Below are 17,281 nucleotides of genomic sequence, written 5' to 3'. Positions count from 1 at the left end.
GACTTGGGGACATTCCTAACTGATAATTGTAAAAAGACAGTTAGTTACACATGCCGAGGTGTGGAGAATGTTAGGCACAGAATTTTTGTATCAAGTAGAGCAGAGTAAATTTAGAATTGAATTACAATCAAAGTCAGTGGCATAAGCACTACATTTTGTTAGATTTTTGGCATTTCCCCTAAAATTACTTTTCTTCAGTCTGTAGATTTGAATTTTAAATAGGATTCCTCAGATTTTTTTCTACAGTATTTTAAATGTCAGATCAGGAGATTATTTGAGTCTCTTCCTCAAAAGTTCGCACTGACCTCATCTCACCAAGCACACGCCCTCGTTACCATCCTGCCACCTCCTCACCCACCTTGCCCAGGGTCCAAGCACATGCCCTCCTTACTGTCCTGCTGCCCCCCGCCCACCTTGCCTAGGGTCCATGACGTCCCTTCCCCCAGAGACCACATCCCATTCAGCCTTCCAGGATGCAGCTCTGTGATTTTTGAGCAGCACCGCCTCTGTCTTCCTGATGTGGGCATCTCTACCACCCAGAACCGCCCTTGGGCCCTGACACTGCTGCCGTGGGCTGTGTCCCGTGCATCCCTTCCAGGGTGTCACGTGCATGAAGCTGTGGGAGCGCAGCTGCTGGTATCTGCTCCTTCCTGTCTGTGTGGCGCATTGGAGGCATCCGTGTCTGCAGCACTTTCCCTCTTAACATGAGTCACATTCCCTCCTGTGGACGGACCATCCAGTCACCAGTGGGAACACATTCAGATCCTTTCTAGTCTTCAGCAATCACAGATAAAGCTGATGTAAACACCCGCAGCCAGTTTCTGTGTGAGTGTGTTTTATTAGATAAACACTCAGGCGTGGGTCTTTGTTGGAAACTCACCATGCTGTTTTCCTCATCCTCCATGCCAGGATGCATCCCCATCAGCACAGGATGAGATTTCCAGGGGCCATGCATGCAGTCAGGCAGGCATGTGGGGTGGGGTTTGCTATTTTTAGTGTGTCTGGTTGGTGTGCACCAGTGGCTCGCAGGGTTTAGTTTTTGATTCCCTAATGACAGAGGGTGCTGGCGCTGTTTCCTGTGTTGCATTGCATGCCTACACACCCGTGCGGCATCTTTGGTGGCCGTTCATATCTACCATGCATTAGATCGCGTTCTCTGTTTCTGAGTAACGAGTTTGAGGACCCCTGCTGTGCCTTGGATGCAGGTCCCTAATCAGACTGTTTTAGGCTCCACAGCGGGGCCTCGGCTCCAGCTCCTGCTCCCCTCTTCAGAGCTCTGGCAGCTGCCCCCTGCCCTGTCCCGCCTGCTCTGCTTACTCCTGCCCCTCATGCCAGTGGATCCAGATCCTGTGCTCACCTCACTGCTCACTCCAGGGGCCAGTCCATCTGCTGCCATCTCCAGCACCCCAAGGTGGTGAGCCAGGCTCAGTGGCTCTGTGAGCACCTGGTAAGCCGATGAGTAGCTACATGGCCTGTCTTACCTGCAAGAACAGACAGTTTGACCATGTGATTGGGTTGCAAAGAGCATAAACAGGCAAAGTTTGGTAATGCTTTCAGATTGCTGCCAACACAAGCAGTGCTCAGAAGTTACGACCTGTCAATAAGGAATTCACATGGGCCTGGATCTGAAGTTTCACTGGAGCCCAGTTTTCCCGTTTCCTAAGAAAAGGGGTGCACATGATGTAGAAATGTAATTCATACCATGTAATTTGTCGTTAGGTTTGCAAACACTGTGTAAGTTTCTAGTTAACAGCACCGAAATAAAACTCTGCCTTCAATACCAAGCTTCGTGCTGGGAGGATTGGGAGGGCATCACCGTCCTGAAGTCAGTTACTTACCTGAACAGAGTGCCCTTCTCAGGTGGAAGCACAAGTTCACGCTTAGCATGTATCTGACGATCACAATGCCCGCCGCCAGCAGCAGATGGCTCAGTGACAGCAACTCCAGAGTTCTTTCTGCTTTGAGATTATCCCTCTGAAGATTGTTTTCCTTGGCAATGCCTCGAGTATAAAGGAAAGTGCCTCTTGGTGCTGGTGAGTGGCCAACCAGAGCTTTTCACAGAAGAGGACAGAGTTTGAGAGTTTGCTCTTCTTAAAGCCTGGCTTAGAAACGAGCAGGATTCCCGGTGGATGAACTCTATAATATGATGGCCTTCTCCTCCACCCTCCATCTTCCTGTTCTGCCTCAGAGCTTGTACCCGTTTTGCTTTGCTTGTATGTTTCATGTGTGTTTAGAAAGATGGAAGCTTGGGTGGCTCACGCCTGTAATCCAGCACTTTGGGAGGCCGAGGTGGGTGGAACACAAGATCAAGAGATCAAGACCATCCTGGTCAACATGGTGAAACCCCGTCTCTATTAAAGATACAAAAAATTAGCTGGGCATGGTGGCATGTGCCTGTAATCCCAGCTACTCAGGAGGCTGAGGCAGGAGAATTGCCTGAACCCAGGAGGCGGAGGTTGCAGTGAGCCAAGATTGTGCCATTGCACTCCAGCCTGGGTAACAAGAGCGAAACTCTGCCTCAGAAAAAAAAAAGAGATGGAAGCTTGAATGAAAATTGTCAGAAATGCTACGTTGTGCAAATGGACTGGAAAACCTGGTTAACATCATTTGAAGCCAGCAAGGTCCCATATGTGGCACATAGACCCATTCTGAGTTAGCCTGGGGTGTTACAGAAGAAGGAACTTTTCTTTCATTCTTCTTTTTTTTTTTTTTTTTGAGACAGAGTCTTCCTCTGTTGCCCAGTCTGGAGTGCAGTGGCATGAACTCAGCTCACTGCATCCTCCGCCTCCCAGGTTCAAGCGATTTCCCTGCCTCAGCCTCATGAGCAGCTGGGATTACAGGCATGAGCCACCACACCCAGATAATTTTTTGTATTTTTAGTAGAGACAGGGTTTCACCATATTGGTCAGGTCTCCAACTCCTGACCTCAGGCGATCTATCTGCCTTGGCCTCTGAAACTGCTGAGATTACAGGCATGAGCCACCGTGCCTGGCCTATGTCTGCTATAATATTAAGTACAGAAACACAGGCTTCAGAGCCATATAAGCCCAAGTGCTGCGTAACAGCATGTGAGTCCATGACACACCGCATGGGGAAGGGTGTTCCCCTCAGATGATATCACTGTGTTTTCCCTGTACCTTTTCTGTGTTTAGAAACGTAAACACTCATTGTTGTGCTGCAGTTTCTGCATGTTCACTGCAGTCACCTGCTGCACAGGTTTGTAGCTCAGGAGCCTCACATAGGCTACGTCACACAGCCCAGGCGTGGAGGAGGCTGCACCATCCCAGTTTGTGTCTGTCACTGTAGGATATTCACATGGCGATGAAATCACCTAGCAGCGTGTTTCTCAGAATGCATTCCCACTGTTCAGCAGCACATGACTGTACCCAGAACCAGTGGTCCCCCACCTTTTGGGCACCAGGAACCATTTTTATGGAAGACAATTCTTTCATGGATGGGGCAGGGAGCAGGGTGGTCTCAGGATGAAATTGTTTCACCTCGGATCATCAGACATTAGATTCTCCTGAGGAGAGCACAACCCAGATTCCTCCCATGCACAGTTCACAAAAGGGTTTGCCCTCCTTTGAGAATGGAATGTGGCCACTGATCTGACAGGAGGTGAAGCTCAGGCGGTCATGCTCATTCGCCAGCCACTCACCTCCTGCTGTAGGCCCAGTTCATAACACACCACAAAGCAGTACCAGCCTGTGGTCCAGGGCGTGGGTACCCTTGCCCAGTACCATCCAGTATTTCTTTGGAAACACCCATAAGCCTAGGTACCCACAAAGCTCTGTTCAGCTGTCAGTGAACCACTCCCTGCCTGTTCTTGGTTACGCTTCCCTCATTTTGCAGACTTTCCACAGTGTATCATCATCAGGAAGAAAGGTACAGCCAGGCATGGTGGCGCACGCTGGGAAGCCAAGATGGGTGGATCACCTGAGTCCAGCAGTTCAAGACCACTTGGCCAATGTGGTGAAACCTCGTCTCTATTGAAAATACAAAACTTGGCCTGGTTTGTCTTTTCATTTTGTGGCGAGATGTTTGGAGATTATGTATGTAAGGACTTGTCTCCAGAGTATAGAAAAAGCTCTTGAAACTCAGCAGGTAAACAATCCAGTTTTCTAAATGTACAGAAAACAATTTGGAAAGACCATTATTCACCAGGGAAGATAACACAGGCGGGAAACAGGCCCATGAAGAAGATGCTCAGTGTCGTTAGTCATTGGGGAATGCAAACGAAAACCACATGGAAACGCCGGAGTACCTCTCAGACAGGTTTCAGTTCAAGACTGACTGCACCACATGCAGGTGAAAATGAGGAGTGCAGACTGGCACAGCCACTTTGGAAAATAGTGGGACAGTTTCTGAAACGGTTAAATGTGTACCTTCCATGTGACCCAGCCCTTCCATAGCCGGTATTTTCCCCAGCACAGTGAAAGCACAGGCCACACAGACTGGCCCTGGAAACCACTTGAATGTTCCTCCACAGAGGAGCAGGCAGTAAACTGGCATTCCACAGAACAGGCCACTCCCCAGCTTCAGACAGGAGCGGAAGCATGGACAGACCTCAGAAAACCATGCAAAGTGAAAGAAGCAGAGAAGGAAAGAGTGAACAACAGGCCTCCACTTGCATAAAGCACTGGAAAGCTCAGCCCAGTCACAGGACTCCAGATCCAGGGATGCTGGAGTGCAGTGGGGGCCATGCTGCAGAGGAAGCCGGGCAGAGGCTATGGCCATCACCCCCACCATGGCAACGGCTTCGCAGGCATGTCTGTGCTGAGAACTCGGTCTGATCATCCACGTCAGCACGTGTGGCAAGTGTGTTACTTGCATCTCTGTGTGGCTCTAAACGTTTGTTTTTTGAGACAGGGTCTCGCTCTGTCATCCAGGCTGGAATGCCACCTCAGCCTCCTGAGTAGCTGGGACTACAGGCGTGCACCACTGCGCTTGGCTAATTTTTTTGATTTTTATAGAGACTGGGTCTTTGCCATGTTGCCCAGACTGGTCTTGAACTCTTGGGCTCTAGTAATTTGCCTGCCTCAGCCTCCATAGTGCTAGGACTGTGGGTGTGCACCACCCATGTGAATGTTCTCAATGAATGGTGCATTTGGCAGCTTTGCGCCCACCCCGAGACTCATTTTGAAATTGTGAGGCTGAAACAGGTATCCCTTAAATGCGATGTGCAGTAAGTTGAGTTGTTAAGGTTTGGCTTGTGAATTTCTCCTCCTCCTTTCTCATTTTCATCCCAGAGCATCGCCCTGTGCTGGGCTGTCGGGAGCTCGTCTTCAGGAACCTTTCCAAGATCCTCCCCGCATTGTGCCACGACATCACCGACTGGGTGGTGGGGACGCGAGTGAAGTCGGCGCAGCTGCTACCTGTGCTGCTGCTGCATGCTGAGGACCACACCACACAACACCTGGAGATCGTCCTCCGGACCCTGTTCCTGGCCTGCGCTGACGAGGAGACAGCCGTGGTCCATAGTGTGAGTGGCCATATTCCAGTCGTGGTTGCAGAGCTCTAACTCAAGCTAAGATCCTGCCCCTATGGCATGCAGGGCCCAAGGTTGTGACAGACACAGTCGGGAGGTCACCACTGCAGCCGAGACAGTGTTCCCCTCACCCCCGGTTGCAGCCCCTCCCCATGCCCAGTCCCTGGGGACCACTGGTCTGTTTTCTGTACCCGTAGAAAACTGTATTGAGGGTGGATCCTCCATGCCCATCTTCAGACATACTCAGGCATGCAGTGCCGGCTGCTTGTTGTGTAAATGAGCCATGCACCAGACAGGGCCCGGGCTGCTGACGCATGACCAAGACACCCGGAGTTCAGCTTTGACATTCGGGCAATACTGAGGGCCCTTCCCGGCCTTGCAGGGGCTGTGGGGGCATCCGGGAGGGAGTGTGGCACAGCGTCAGGTGTCCTGCATGTGGCGCCCCTGGGGCCATCCTCTTTCTCACTCTCTGTCCGCATCCAGCTGGTGGTTATTGCCTCTGCGAGGGTGGGTACACACAGGGAAGTCCCCTGCTCGGGCCACTCCTCCTCACTCAGCCAGGCCACGCCTTGTGCTGACAGTCACCACCCCGGGGGTCTTCACACCCAACCCACAAGGATGCCTCCTAGTGCTCAGGACAAAAGCGAAAGCTTTCATTTAAGGTTTCAGTCCAGAATATCCTGATCTTGAATCTAATTCCATCACAAAGACACCTTGCCAGTAGCTTTTCCTTTTAGCCAGGCATGCTGGTGCACACCTGTGGTCCCAACCTGGTCAGAAGGAGGCGGAGGTAGGAGGATCACTTGAGCCTGGGAGGTCAAAGCTGCAGTGAGCTATGATTGGGCCACTGCATTCCAGCCTGGGAGAGAGAGTGAGACACTGTCTCAAATAAAACAAAAAAAAATTTAAATTGTTGTTACTAATTCGAAGTATTGTTGCAGCTTCCATGTTTAAAAACAGATTATATTAAGCTTGTAATTTACATGTCATGTTTCTACTTTTCAAAAACTATGATGGATTTAAAATTGTCTGTAGTCCTCTGTGGAATCTATGAGGGAGCGAGAGACATGGTGGAGGAGTGAGGTGGAGACAGGACGGGAGGCATGGCTGTTCAGGGTAGTGTGTGGGAGCCCCGAGGTAGTCAGCATCCAGCCCGGTCTCTGTGCTGGGCTTCTCCCCACTGTCAGGCTGGGTTTAAACTCTAGCAAGTGGAAGTTGTGTGAGAGGGGCTTCAAGGTAGGCATTTGAGTTTTGACTTTTTTGTATTTTGGGGGGTGGAGGTTAGTTGATTTTTTTTTTTTAACTTTCTATTTTGAAACAGATTTCCAGTAAGTGGGAGAAATTGCACAAAGAGCCCCCTGTGCCTTTGCCCACTGTCCCGGAGCTTCCATCTTCCCTGAGCACGACAGTATCAAAACCAGGACGTGCATGGCTGCTGGTCTGTGTTTAGTGGTCCCACGAGCCCCTTGGGCAGCCCCTGCCGTCACACCCACTCCGTGGCACCACCCACCTACTCTCCCTCCCCGTCTCTGGGTCATTGTGAGCGTGCTTTATATGTGTACTCAAACTCAGCATCGAGTTTGAGTACACGGTGCGGTATTTTTGGTCTTGGCTTTTGTCACTTGTCAGAAGGGCCTGAGATTAACCCATGTAGTCGGGTGGTCAGCCACTGTTTCTTTTCATTGGCAGTGGAATTCCATGGTGCACAGGTGCTGGTGTGTATTGATCCAATGTGGAATTCCAGGTGCAGAGAGCCTGGTGTGTATTGATCTGTGGAATTCCAGGTGCAGAGGGGCTGGTGTGTATTGATTCATTATGGAATTCCAGGTACAGAGGGCCTGGTGTGTATTGATCTGTGGAATTACAGGTACGGAGGGGCTGGTCTGTGTTGATCTGCTGTGGAATTCCAGGGGCAGAGGGGCTGGTGTGTATTGATCTGTGGAATTCCAGGTGCAGAGGGACTGGTGTGTATTGATTCATTATGGAATTCCAGGTGCAGAGGGCCTGGTGTGTATTGATCTGTGGAATTACAGGTGTGGAGGGGCTGGTCTGTGTTGATCTGCTGTGGAATTCCAGGTGCAGAAGGGCTGGTGTGTATTGATCCACTGTGGAATTCCAGTTGCAGAGGGGCTGGTGTGTATTGATTTGCTTAGTCATGGGAAGGTTGGGTCGCTGGCATCCAATGGGGGCACATGTGGTGAACGTGCTGCCAGGACACAGACTTCCTTTGGACCAGACTTCACCTCGAGGACGTGTCCTGCTCGCTGGCTGTGAGCCTGGCCTCAGGGTTATTCTAAGATCACCCGAGAACTCTCGTGCCTTTCGTGAAAGCTCTGAGTGCATGCCAAGGACTCACTCCACTTAACACAGGGCTATGTCTGGTGCATGGGAGGCCACAACACTGAGAGCAGGAGGCCAGGCTGAGACCTTCGGGTTTGGGTTTGAGTTTTCTCATATTTTTTTTCTCACAGTGTTCAAGATCTGCAGAGCTCATCGGGACGTTTGTCAACCCTGAGGTATTTCTGAAGCTGATCTTACCGATGCTGAAGAAGGGGCCCTCCGCCTCTGGCCTCCTGGTGCTGGCCTCCACCATTCGGGGCTGCCCCCGAGAAGCCCTCCAGCCACACCTGAAAGCCATTGCCACGGAGCTGGCACAGGCCCACATCTGCCAGGCATCTGAAAATGTAAGAGTACTTGGCAGTGGGGAGGAGTGGAGAAGAGGAGGAGCCTCCCCTGCGTGGCCATATGCCATCATTCCCACGTTTGTGGGTCCGCTCCGTGCCTCCAGGCTGGGCCGTCAGAAATACCAGTGGTAGCCGGAGTGCCCTTAGCCAGGGTGCCCTCACTGAAGCCCCTCGTCGGGGGGCCTCTCCCTGTGCTGTGCAGAGCTGCAGCCTCAGCCTCAGCCCCAGCCCTAGCTGCAGGTGGCCACTCACATTTACGTTGGTTGCTGCTCCTTTTTTGGCCATGCTGGCCACAGTTCACATGTTAGATGACTCAGGACGTGTCCACGGCTGGGACCCGCTGGCCCATGCTGCTGGGGGTGGATGCAGGGTCCATGTCTTCCTACCCCTGAGGAGTGTGGTTGCATGTTCGCTATTCCACCCAGTCCCCATGGTATCTGCACAGATTGTACGTCTTAGGGTGCACCGGCAGTCTGTTCTCCATCCACGCTGCCTGGCATTCTGATCTGTGCTTCAGATAGCCCAGCTATGGATTTGCTATAAATTGAGCAGCAAAGCCTTGACCTCAGAAGATGAAATAGCCTAGGTAGTTGGGCTTAATTGTTTGGAATACTCCATGATTGTTTTCTATGGAAGAAGAAATGATGACTTTCCTTTGGTTTGGAGGTGATTGGTCCCCATCTATGTTAGTGTTGAACCCAGCACCCCAGACCTTTTTAGGACACAGGGCTGCCCTCACTGGGCAGCCATGCAGAGCAAGCCTCAGCACTTGCTCCAGTTCAATCGTTTCTGGCAGCTTCTACAGCCCCAAAGCTGGACGGGCTGCTGGAACTTGCAGCTGTGCTGTCAGCCCAGCCCATCCGGTGTCAAGGTCACCTCTGTCCTCAGAATGAGAGGTGAGGGTGTTCACAGTCATTATTAAAAATTGTTTTAAGAAACCTGTAAGCAATTTCTGCAATACACAGAGGGAAGGAAATGGAGCTGGAGTCGGGAAGGGAGCAGGGCTGGGACATGTGCTCGTGGCATTTCAGCCATGGTTCAGCTTTTCCCAAAACCTGTTTACACATCATCAAATCTATGTCAGTTCTGCACTTTCCTTTTACTCACAAGGGGTTCTGAAGATGGTTTTGATTCCTGTATATAGATTTATAAGCCAGAAGCATTTTTTTCTTGAGGGATATAATTTGAAAATGTGCGCAAGTGCCTAAGTCCTCATCTTACAAACTTTATAGCCAAGAAAATGTGATTTTCACATCTTCACGTTGGTTACAGGAAAACAGAATTATGTAGACCCACGGCCGTGCGTTTGGCTCCCCATCTTCCAGTGTTATGGAGGAAAAATTTATTCAGCAGTTGTTCAGACAGAGACCTCTTCTGACAAAGTCCAGTCACACAGGCCCCCTGGAGAGCCAGCCTCAACCTCCCAGGCTGGGAACGTCTGTGGGCCCTTTGGCCAAGGAGCCAGTCACAGTGAAAACCCAAGACATACATTTCACTGCTTTCTATGTTTATTTTTTTGTTTTAGTGTGATCCTCCCACTTCAGCCTCCTGAGTTGCTGGGACAACAGGTGTGTACCACCACACCTGGATACTTTTTAAATTTTATTTATTTTTATTTATTTTGTCACCCAGGTGTAATCTCGGCTCACTGCAACCTCTGCCTCCCAGGTTCAAGCAATTCTCCTGCTTCAGCCTCCCAAGTAGCTGGGATTACAGGTGCACGCCACCATGCCTGGCTAATTTTTGTATTTTTAATAGAGATGGGGTTTCACCATGTTAGCCAGGCTAGTCTCGAACTCCTGACTTCCAAGTGATCAACTCACCTTGGCCTCCCAGAGTGCTGGAATTACAGGCATGAGCCACCACACCCACCTTCTTTTCTTAACAGACTTAAATTTTTGGCAAGAAAGGGTGAACGCAGTCAGGTGTCAGGCCCAAGGCTCTGTCTCTTTTCTGTGGTTGGCCAGGCTTTGTGTCGTGTCATTTGGGAAGTCGTTTATGTTTCCTACAATTTTTTTTTTTTTTTTAATTTTTTATTGGATTATAGGTTTTGGGGTACATGAGCAGAGCATGCAAGACAGTTGCATAGGTACACACATGGCAGTGTGCTTTGCTTTTCTTCTCCCCTTCACCCACATTTGGCATTTCTCCCCAGGCTATCCCTCCCCACCTCTCCCTCCCACTGGCCCTCCCCTTTTCCCCCCAGTAGACCCCACTGTTTAGTACTCCCCTTTCTGTGTCCATGTGTTCTCATTTTTCATCACCCACCTATGAGTGAGAATATGCGGTGTTTCATTTTCTGTTCTTGTGTCAGTTTGCTGAGGATGATGTTCTCCAGATTCATCCACGTCCCTACAAACGACACGAACTCATCATTTCTGATTGCTGCATAATATTCCATGGTGTATATGTGCCACATTTTTCCAATCCAGTCTATTATCAATGGGCATTTGGGTTGATTCCATGTCTTTGCTATTGTAAACAGTGCTGCAGTGAACATTTGTGTACATGTGTCCTTATAGTAGAACGATTTATAGTCTTTTGGATATATACCCAGTAATGGGATTGCTGGGTCAAATGGAATTTCTATTTCTAAGGCCTTGAGGAATCGCCACACTGTCTTCCACAATGGTTGAACTAATTTACACTCCCACCAACAGTGTAAAAGTGTTCCTTTTTCTCCACATCCTCTCCAGCATCTGTTGTCTCCAGATTTTTTAATGATCGCCATTCTAACTGGCGTGAGATGGTATCTCAGTGTGGTTTTGATTTGCATCTCTCTGATGACCAGTGACGATGAGCATTTTTTCATATGATTGTTGGCCTCATATATGTCTTCTTTCGTAAAGTATCTGTTCATATCCTTTGCCCACTTTTGAATGGGCTTGTTTGTTTTTTTCCTGTAAATCTGCTTGAGTTGTTTGTAAATTCTGGATATCAGCCCTTTGTCAGATGGGTAGACTGCGAAAATTTTTTCCCATTCTGTTGGTTGCCGATCCACTCTAGTGAATGTTTCCCACAATTATTCTCCAGTAGCTGTGAGAACAGGTTAAGAATGTCTTTCAATAACAAACTGAAATTGTTTTAAAGCCCTGTGTTAAACAGAGAAGTTGTGAACTGAGCCTGACTTCACTGAGCCCCCCTGCCCTGGGTTCACTGGGAATCTGATTTTAGCAGTAGGTACTTCCCAGGTGTCTTGGGCCCAGCAGGGAAATGAGCTTGACCAAGGGGAACTGGAATGTCCTGGGAAAGTTTAGCACAGGCGCCTGAAGTAAGGAAATGGGCATCTCACCAATTTGGTTCTCATGCAGGGAAGCCGGCAGTTCAGGGAACCCCTTGCCAGTGCTAACAAAAAGAGTCTCTTGTACTTTAGTGAATTAAAAACTTTTGCAATCTTAGTTAATGCGTATTTTGAAATAGTATTTCGAAATACTATTTCAAAAAATACTGAGAATTATTTTTTGCTGTATCTTTTTTATTTTTCATTCTGTCTGTGTGGGGAGGGGGCAGACACTGAAAATTATCTGGTCATATATAGAGAAATCCATAAATGTTAAGTCTTGTCACTTCCTTAGAGACGGTGCTGCATTCATGGCGGGAGGGTGGTGCTTGCTGCAGAGGATGCCTGATTCCGCTTGAATTCCTATGGAATTCCCATGCCCGGAGGTGCTGTCAGCCAGGAGCGGCTGTGTCTTCTAAACTCGACTGCCTTCTGATTTTATCTGAAAAGATGGTAGCTCCTGAAGTGTACATGACAGGTCATTCTAGAAACTAGCCAGAGAGTGTCCTCAGAAGTCAGTCAGTCAGTGCAGGCCTCAGAGAAATTGGGCCATGGGGAAAATCAGGAATGGAATAAAAACAGAAATCCGTGGCTTCTATGGGAATTGGGGCGGTCAGTGCTCACGGCCCAGCTCCGAGGTAGATGGTGTCACACAGCTCCGCATCTTCTGTGGATCAGGCCAGCGGCCTGGGGTGCAAAGACTGAACACTGCTGTGATATAGTGGGAGTGTTTTGTTTAGCCTTTCATGATTTAGATCAGTGGTGAATGAGTCATAGAGTTTTAGAACTGATTCAGAAATTTAGAACCAACTCATTGTCTAGTCAAATAATTACCAAACTTTTTTGAACTCACACCCCTGTTAGTAAAAACACTTTAAGCATAGACCTCCAATATATGTACACTGTTGATAAATCATGTGTTTAAATTATGTATATGACCACTGTCCTGATTCACTCTGTACTTTATGAAACATACATAAAATAGACATTAGAGGGATGTCATAAGAGGTAACTACAGGCCAGGCCTGGTGGTTCATGTCTGTAATTTCAGCACTTTGGGAGTCCAAGGCAGGAGGATCATCTGAGGCTACGGGTTTGAGGCTGCAGTAAGCTGTAATTGCACTGCTGCACTCCAGCCTGAGTGACAGAGCAAGACCCTGTCTCTAAAAAATAAATTAAAATTTATCATAAAAGAATTAAACATATATGCAAAGTCTTAGGGATTCTTGGGTCTTCTCCAGCACACACCTTCTGCATTGCAGGCTTCAGATCCTGGCTGATTCTCAGTAGATGAGGCTGGAGCTGGGAGGAGAAGCCATTCAACCAGCACAGCCTCAGGTGCAGAGCCAAGACTCTTCCCCATCAATCAGGAAACTTTTGTTTGTTTTTGTTGTTGTTTTTGAGACGAAGTCTTGCTCTGGTGCCTAGGCTAGAGTGCAGTGGCATGATCTCAACCCACTGCAACCTCTGCCTCCTGTGTTCAAGTGATTCTCCTGCCTCAGCCTCCTGAGTAGCTGGGATTATGGGCACCCGCCACTAAGCCTGGCTAATTTTTTGTATTTTTAGTAGAGATGGGGTTTCACCATCTTGCCAGGCTAGTCTCAAACTCCTGACCTCGTGATCCACCTGCCTCAGTCTCCCAAAGTGCTGGGATTACAGGCGTGAGCCACCGGTATTATAGAAATATCTGAAAGTGCACAGAGGAGGGACAAGCAAGAGAAGGAAGGTCCGCTGGCTTCAGCACTGACCAGCTGTTTGCATTGGTGTTCTGCCTGCGGCCACTTTTCTTTTTAATTTTGGAGGGTGGGGAGAACCCAGGTGTGTTATAAAGCAGATAACATAATGCACCGGCATTTCACTTACAGTTACCACTGTGTGCATCACTCCACACAGCATCTTAACCACACAGCTAAAGTGCCTGTAAACATTTCATAAAATAAGTACAAAGTCCTTAGCTCCCAGTCTATGTTCAGTTTTCCCATCATCAAGCATGCCCTTTTATGGTTGATATGCCGGACCCCCCCACCATCCGGCTCCTGGGGCTGTCCCTGTGGGGGTTTTTCCCATACCTGCTATTCCTCGTGAGCCCCCCATCTGGTGCCTGGGGCTGTCCTTATGAGTGGTAGACTAGGAGACCCAGGAGGCTCTATCAGCCCTGGTGCTAGGGCCAGGGGCTAGAGCCCTGTCATTAGTCCATTCTCATGCCACTAATAAAAACATACCAGAGACTGGGTAATTTAAAAGAAAAAGAGGTTTAATGGACTCACAGTTCCCCATGGCTAGGGAGGTCTCACAATCATGGTGGAGGAGCAAAGTCACGTCTTACATGGTGGCAGGCAAGAGAGCATGTGCAGGGGAACTGCCCTATATAAAACCATCACATCTCATGAGACTTACTCTCATGAGAACAGCACGGGAAAAACCCACCTCATGATTCAGTTACCTCCCACTGGGCCCCTCTCAGGACACATGGGGATTATGGGAGCTATGGTCAAGATGGGACTTGGGTGGGGACATGACCAAACTGTACCAAGCCCTGACAGTGCTGCTGATCTCTTCCAGGACCTCTACCTGGAGCATCTGCTGCTCTGCGTGCAGGCCCTGGTATCCGTGTGTTGCAAGGACTGCAGCACGGCCAGCTTGCAGCTCATGGACGTGCTCCTGACCATAATGGCCCTCACAGGTTCCACCAGCCTCAGGGACAAGGTAAGGCTGATGGCTGTAGCAGCTGCTTGGCCTAGTGGAGCTCTCAGCTGGAAGGCATCTCTCTGTAAGTGAGATGAACCTTCTCCCACACATGCCCTCTGCACTTGAGCCTCAGGCCTCAAGCATGTCTGACCAGCAAAGACTAGGGGTTGAGAACCTTTTGGATGACTCCCTGGGCGATGGCCTTCAGGGCAGCCCTCCAGCTACCAGTGTATTCTGCTATGCGGGAGTGAAGACAGCTATTTACTTTTAGGGTCTACAGCAAAGAAGCAGACAAGAAGTAAGACATGATAACCTTTAAACCTGTGCGTTTGGGATTTAATAGTCCACAAGTGACTGAGTCTGGGGAGAAGATGCCATGATTTCCCGCTCTAATTGCAGCAGAGCTTTCAAAAGTATTTGCTGCCCATCAGCTCCCTGTTTATGTCACAAAATCTTTTTTTTTCAGTGTAGTCTCACTCTGTTGCCCAGGCTGGAGTGCAGTGGTGCAATCTTGGCTCACTGCAACTTCCACCTCCTGGGTTCAAGTGATTCTCCTCCCTCAGCCTCCTGAGCAGCTGGGACTACAGGCACATGTCACCATGCCCAGCTAATTTTTGTATTTTTAGTAGAGACAAGGTTTTGCCATGGTGGCCAGGTTGGTCTTGAACTCCTGACCACAGGTGATCTACCCGCCTCGGCCTCCCATACTACTGGGATCCCAGTCATGAGTCACCACACCTGACCATTATGCCCAAAAATCTTCTAACCCCAACCTCACCGTGGGCTCCTGGGGCCCCTGGAGGCCCCGATATCTGCCTCTCCAGAAGCTGAGACTCAGTTCTTCCCTCCATTCTGTCTCTGTGTCCCTCTCAGCAGGTTCTCTCTTGGGAGATTCATGGCCTGAATGCACCACAGAGAACATGGAGGAGGCTGCTGCTCCCCCTTCTCTTCTTGGGGTCTCTTTAAAAACAAGCTTTCCAAGGGCATGTGTCTCCACAGATGCTGTCACTGATGGGGCATTAGGTACCAGCAAAAGTAGAGTCTTTGCCTGCCGGCCATTGGATAAGAAGCCAGGCAGCCCCAGATTCAGACTCCAGGCTTTGGGCAGTGGCCTCTGGGGACCTTCAGCCCTTCCTCTGTTTCTAAGCACCCAAACAGAACAGCACAGCTAAAAGGTAGCCGAGGTTGTCATCTCTGTCCAAGTTACCTTTACCTGGAGGTCTGGTCTGCTGGGCTTAACTCTCTAAGCCACTTGCCTGCGCCTCTGTCTCTCACTGCCTCAGAGTAGCGCTGCCTGCTCAGGCAGATGCCCAGGGACCCCCTGTGCTATGTGTGTCCTAGGAATGCACAGTGCCTGCTTCATGATTCACTGCAGAGATGGCATTAGCACAAACGGGATCAGGATCTCACCCCGCACCCACAGCCCTCGCTCCTGCACCCTGGGAAGGGCTCCATGTGGCAGCCTCCCTCCCGATTATCTCACCAGGCCCAGCCTGCATGGTTCTTACGCGAGGGGGGATGGTCAGTACCGGCAAGGAAGCTTGAGTCCTGAGCATTGGAATCGTCCCAGCCTCTGACTTGTAACCTCCAGGCACAGGAGACGATGGACTTGCTGGCCACTGCGGAGGGCGTCAGCAGCTGCCAGGACCTCTACCGCAAGTACATGGGCCCTCTCCTGGAGCGGGCAACCGCGTCGCACCTCGACTGGACCGCGCACTCGCCGGAGCTCCTGCAGTTCAGTGTCATCATCGCACAGTCAGGTGAGCCCTCCTGACAGCCAGCGAGCCGTGCCTGGCCCCGCTCAGGCCACACACCTGCTCCCCCGGGGGTTCAGCAGATACTGGCATCAACCAGCTGAGCTATGGTTCACTGAGACATGTTTTTAAAAGTACCCAGTACTCACTCCTGATTGGAGAATGAGCATTTTCAGGAACAAAACCTTTTAAAAGCTCCAGGAACATCACATTGAAGACTGGGATGCAGCTCTTCCAGTTGGCCTAGGCATACATGTTTATGTGAAACCTTCAAAGTATGGTTTTTCCTGGCCCATTTTGTGGCCTGCCTTCTTAAATGTGTCTGGATTTTGTTGCAGAATGCAGATGTCCAGCCATGTGCATGTGTGACGTGCATGTGTGACGTGGTGGCCTTGGCCCCCACCCCTCTGAGACCAGCATTTCTGTAATTCCTGAGCCTGCAGATCGGCCACTCTCCTGGGATGGACACTGTGGCTTGATGGGGCTTCAGAGTGGGGGCAGGATCCGCTGCAGAACTCTTAAGGAGGCGGAGGTGTCCAGTCAGCGGCCATAGTGCCTTGGGACACGCAGCCCATGCTGCTCCCTGTGGCCATGAACATGCCGTGGTAGCTTTTCCTCTTTTGCTTCCTTGGCTCTCCAGCTTCCGTGCACAGCGCCGAGTGCCCCTGCCTCCTGTTGGGGCACAGTTGTGTACTGTGTCTGAGGACACTAAGATCGTTCTTATACCATCTCTGTGCCTGGTAGGGACTCACCGTTTTTTCTGAAACCTGGAAAAATACCCAGAATTGTTCTTTATCAGCTGCATTCAAGATTTTGCAAATTAGAAAACCAAATGCTGTCTGGAACAGTGGCTCACGCCTGTCATCGCAGCACCTTGGGAGGTGGGAGGGCCACGAGCTCGGGAGTTCAAAACCAGCCTAGCCAACATGGCAAGACCTCTACATCTACAAAAAGATGAAGAAAAAAACTCCACATGTACCTCAGAATCTACAATTTAAAAATAAATAAAATACAGTTAGCCAGGCGTGGTGGTACGTACCTGTGGTCCCAGCTACTCAGGAAGTTGAAGTGGGAGGATCCCTTGAGCCCAGGAATTAGAGGCTGCAGTGAGCTGTGACTGTACCAGTGCACTCTAGGCTAGGCAACAGAGCAAGACCCTGTCTTTAAAACCAAAAACAAAGCTGAGGGTTGCTGGCGTGCACTCAGGGCGTTAAATACTTTGTGCCAAATGCTGCTCTGTGAGCCTGATGGTCATCAGCTCGTCTCCCCTCACAGCTGGCCTGTGTGGTAGGAACTGTGACCCTGATTCACAGACGAGGAGATGGCACGGAGAACTCCGGAGGCAGCCACCCCAGGGCCATCCTTTAGCCTCTCTCCCACAGGCCTC

At 50.0% G+C, this 17,281-nt stretch overlaps 1 protein-coding gene across 3 annotated transcripts in view; it reads left to right on the top strand.

The window, feature by feature from the left end:
* The window catches only part of DNAAF5 (dynein axonemal assembly factor 5), a 56,364-nt gene that overhangs the window by 21,383 nt on the left and 17,700 nt on the right, over positions 1-17,281 (top strand). For all 3 annotated transcript variants that reach the window (XR_004739207.3, XR_004739205.3, XM_035290195.3), the window contains exons 5-8: positions 5,250-5,482; positions 7,960-8,172; positions 14,015-14,158; positions 15,732-15,900. Coding sequence is in view for 1 of the 3 variants with exons in the window: in XM_035290195.3 (XP_035146086.1) it covers positions 5,250-5,482; positions 7,960-8,172; positions 14,015-14,158; positions 15,732-15,900 (759 nt within the window). In the remaining 2 variants the exon portion in view is untranslated. The remainder of the gene's footprint in view (positions 1-5,249; positions 5,483-7,959; positions 8,173-14,014; positions 14,159-15,731; positions 15,901-17,281) is intronic.

The sequence above is a fragment of the Callithrix jacchus genome, chromosome 2, assembly GCF_049354715.1.
Source record: "Callithrix jacchus isolate 240 chromosome 2, calJac240_pri, whole genome shotgun sequence".
Classification (NCBI taxonomy): domain Eukaryota; kingdom Metazoa; phylum Chordata; class Mammalia; order Primates; family Cebidae; genus Callithrix; species Callithrix jacchus.
The sequence above is the reverse complement of the archived record's forward strand: the minus strand, read 5'-3'. Positions and strand labels throughout refer to the sequence as shown.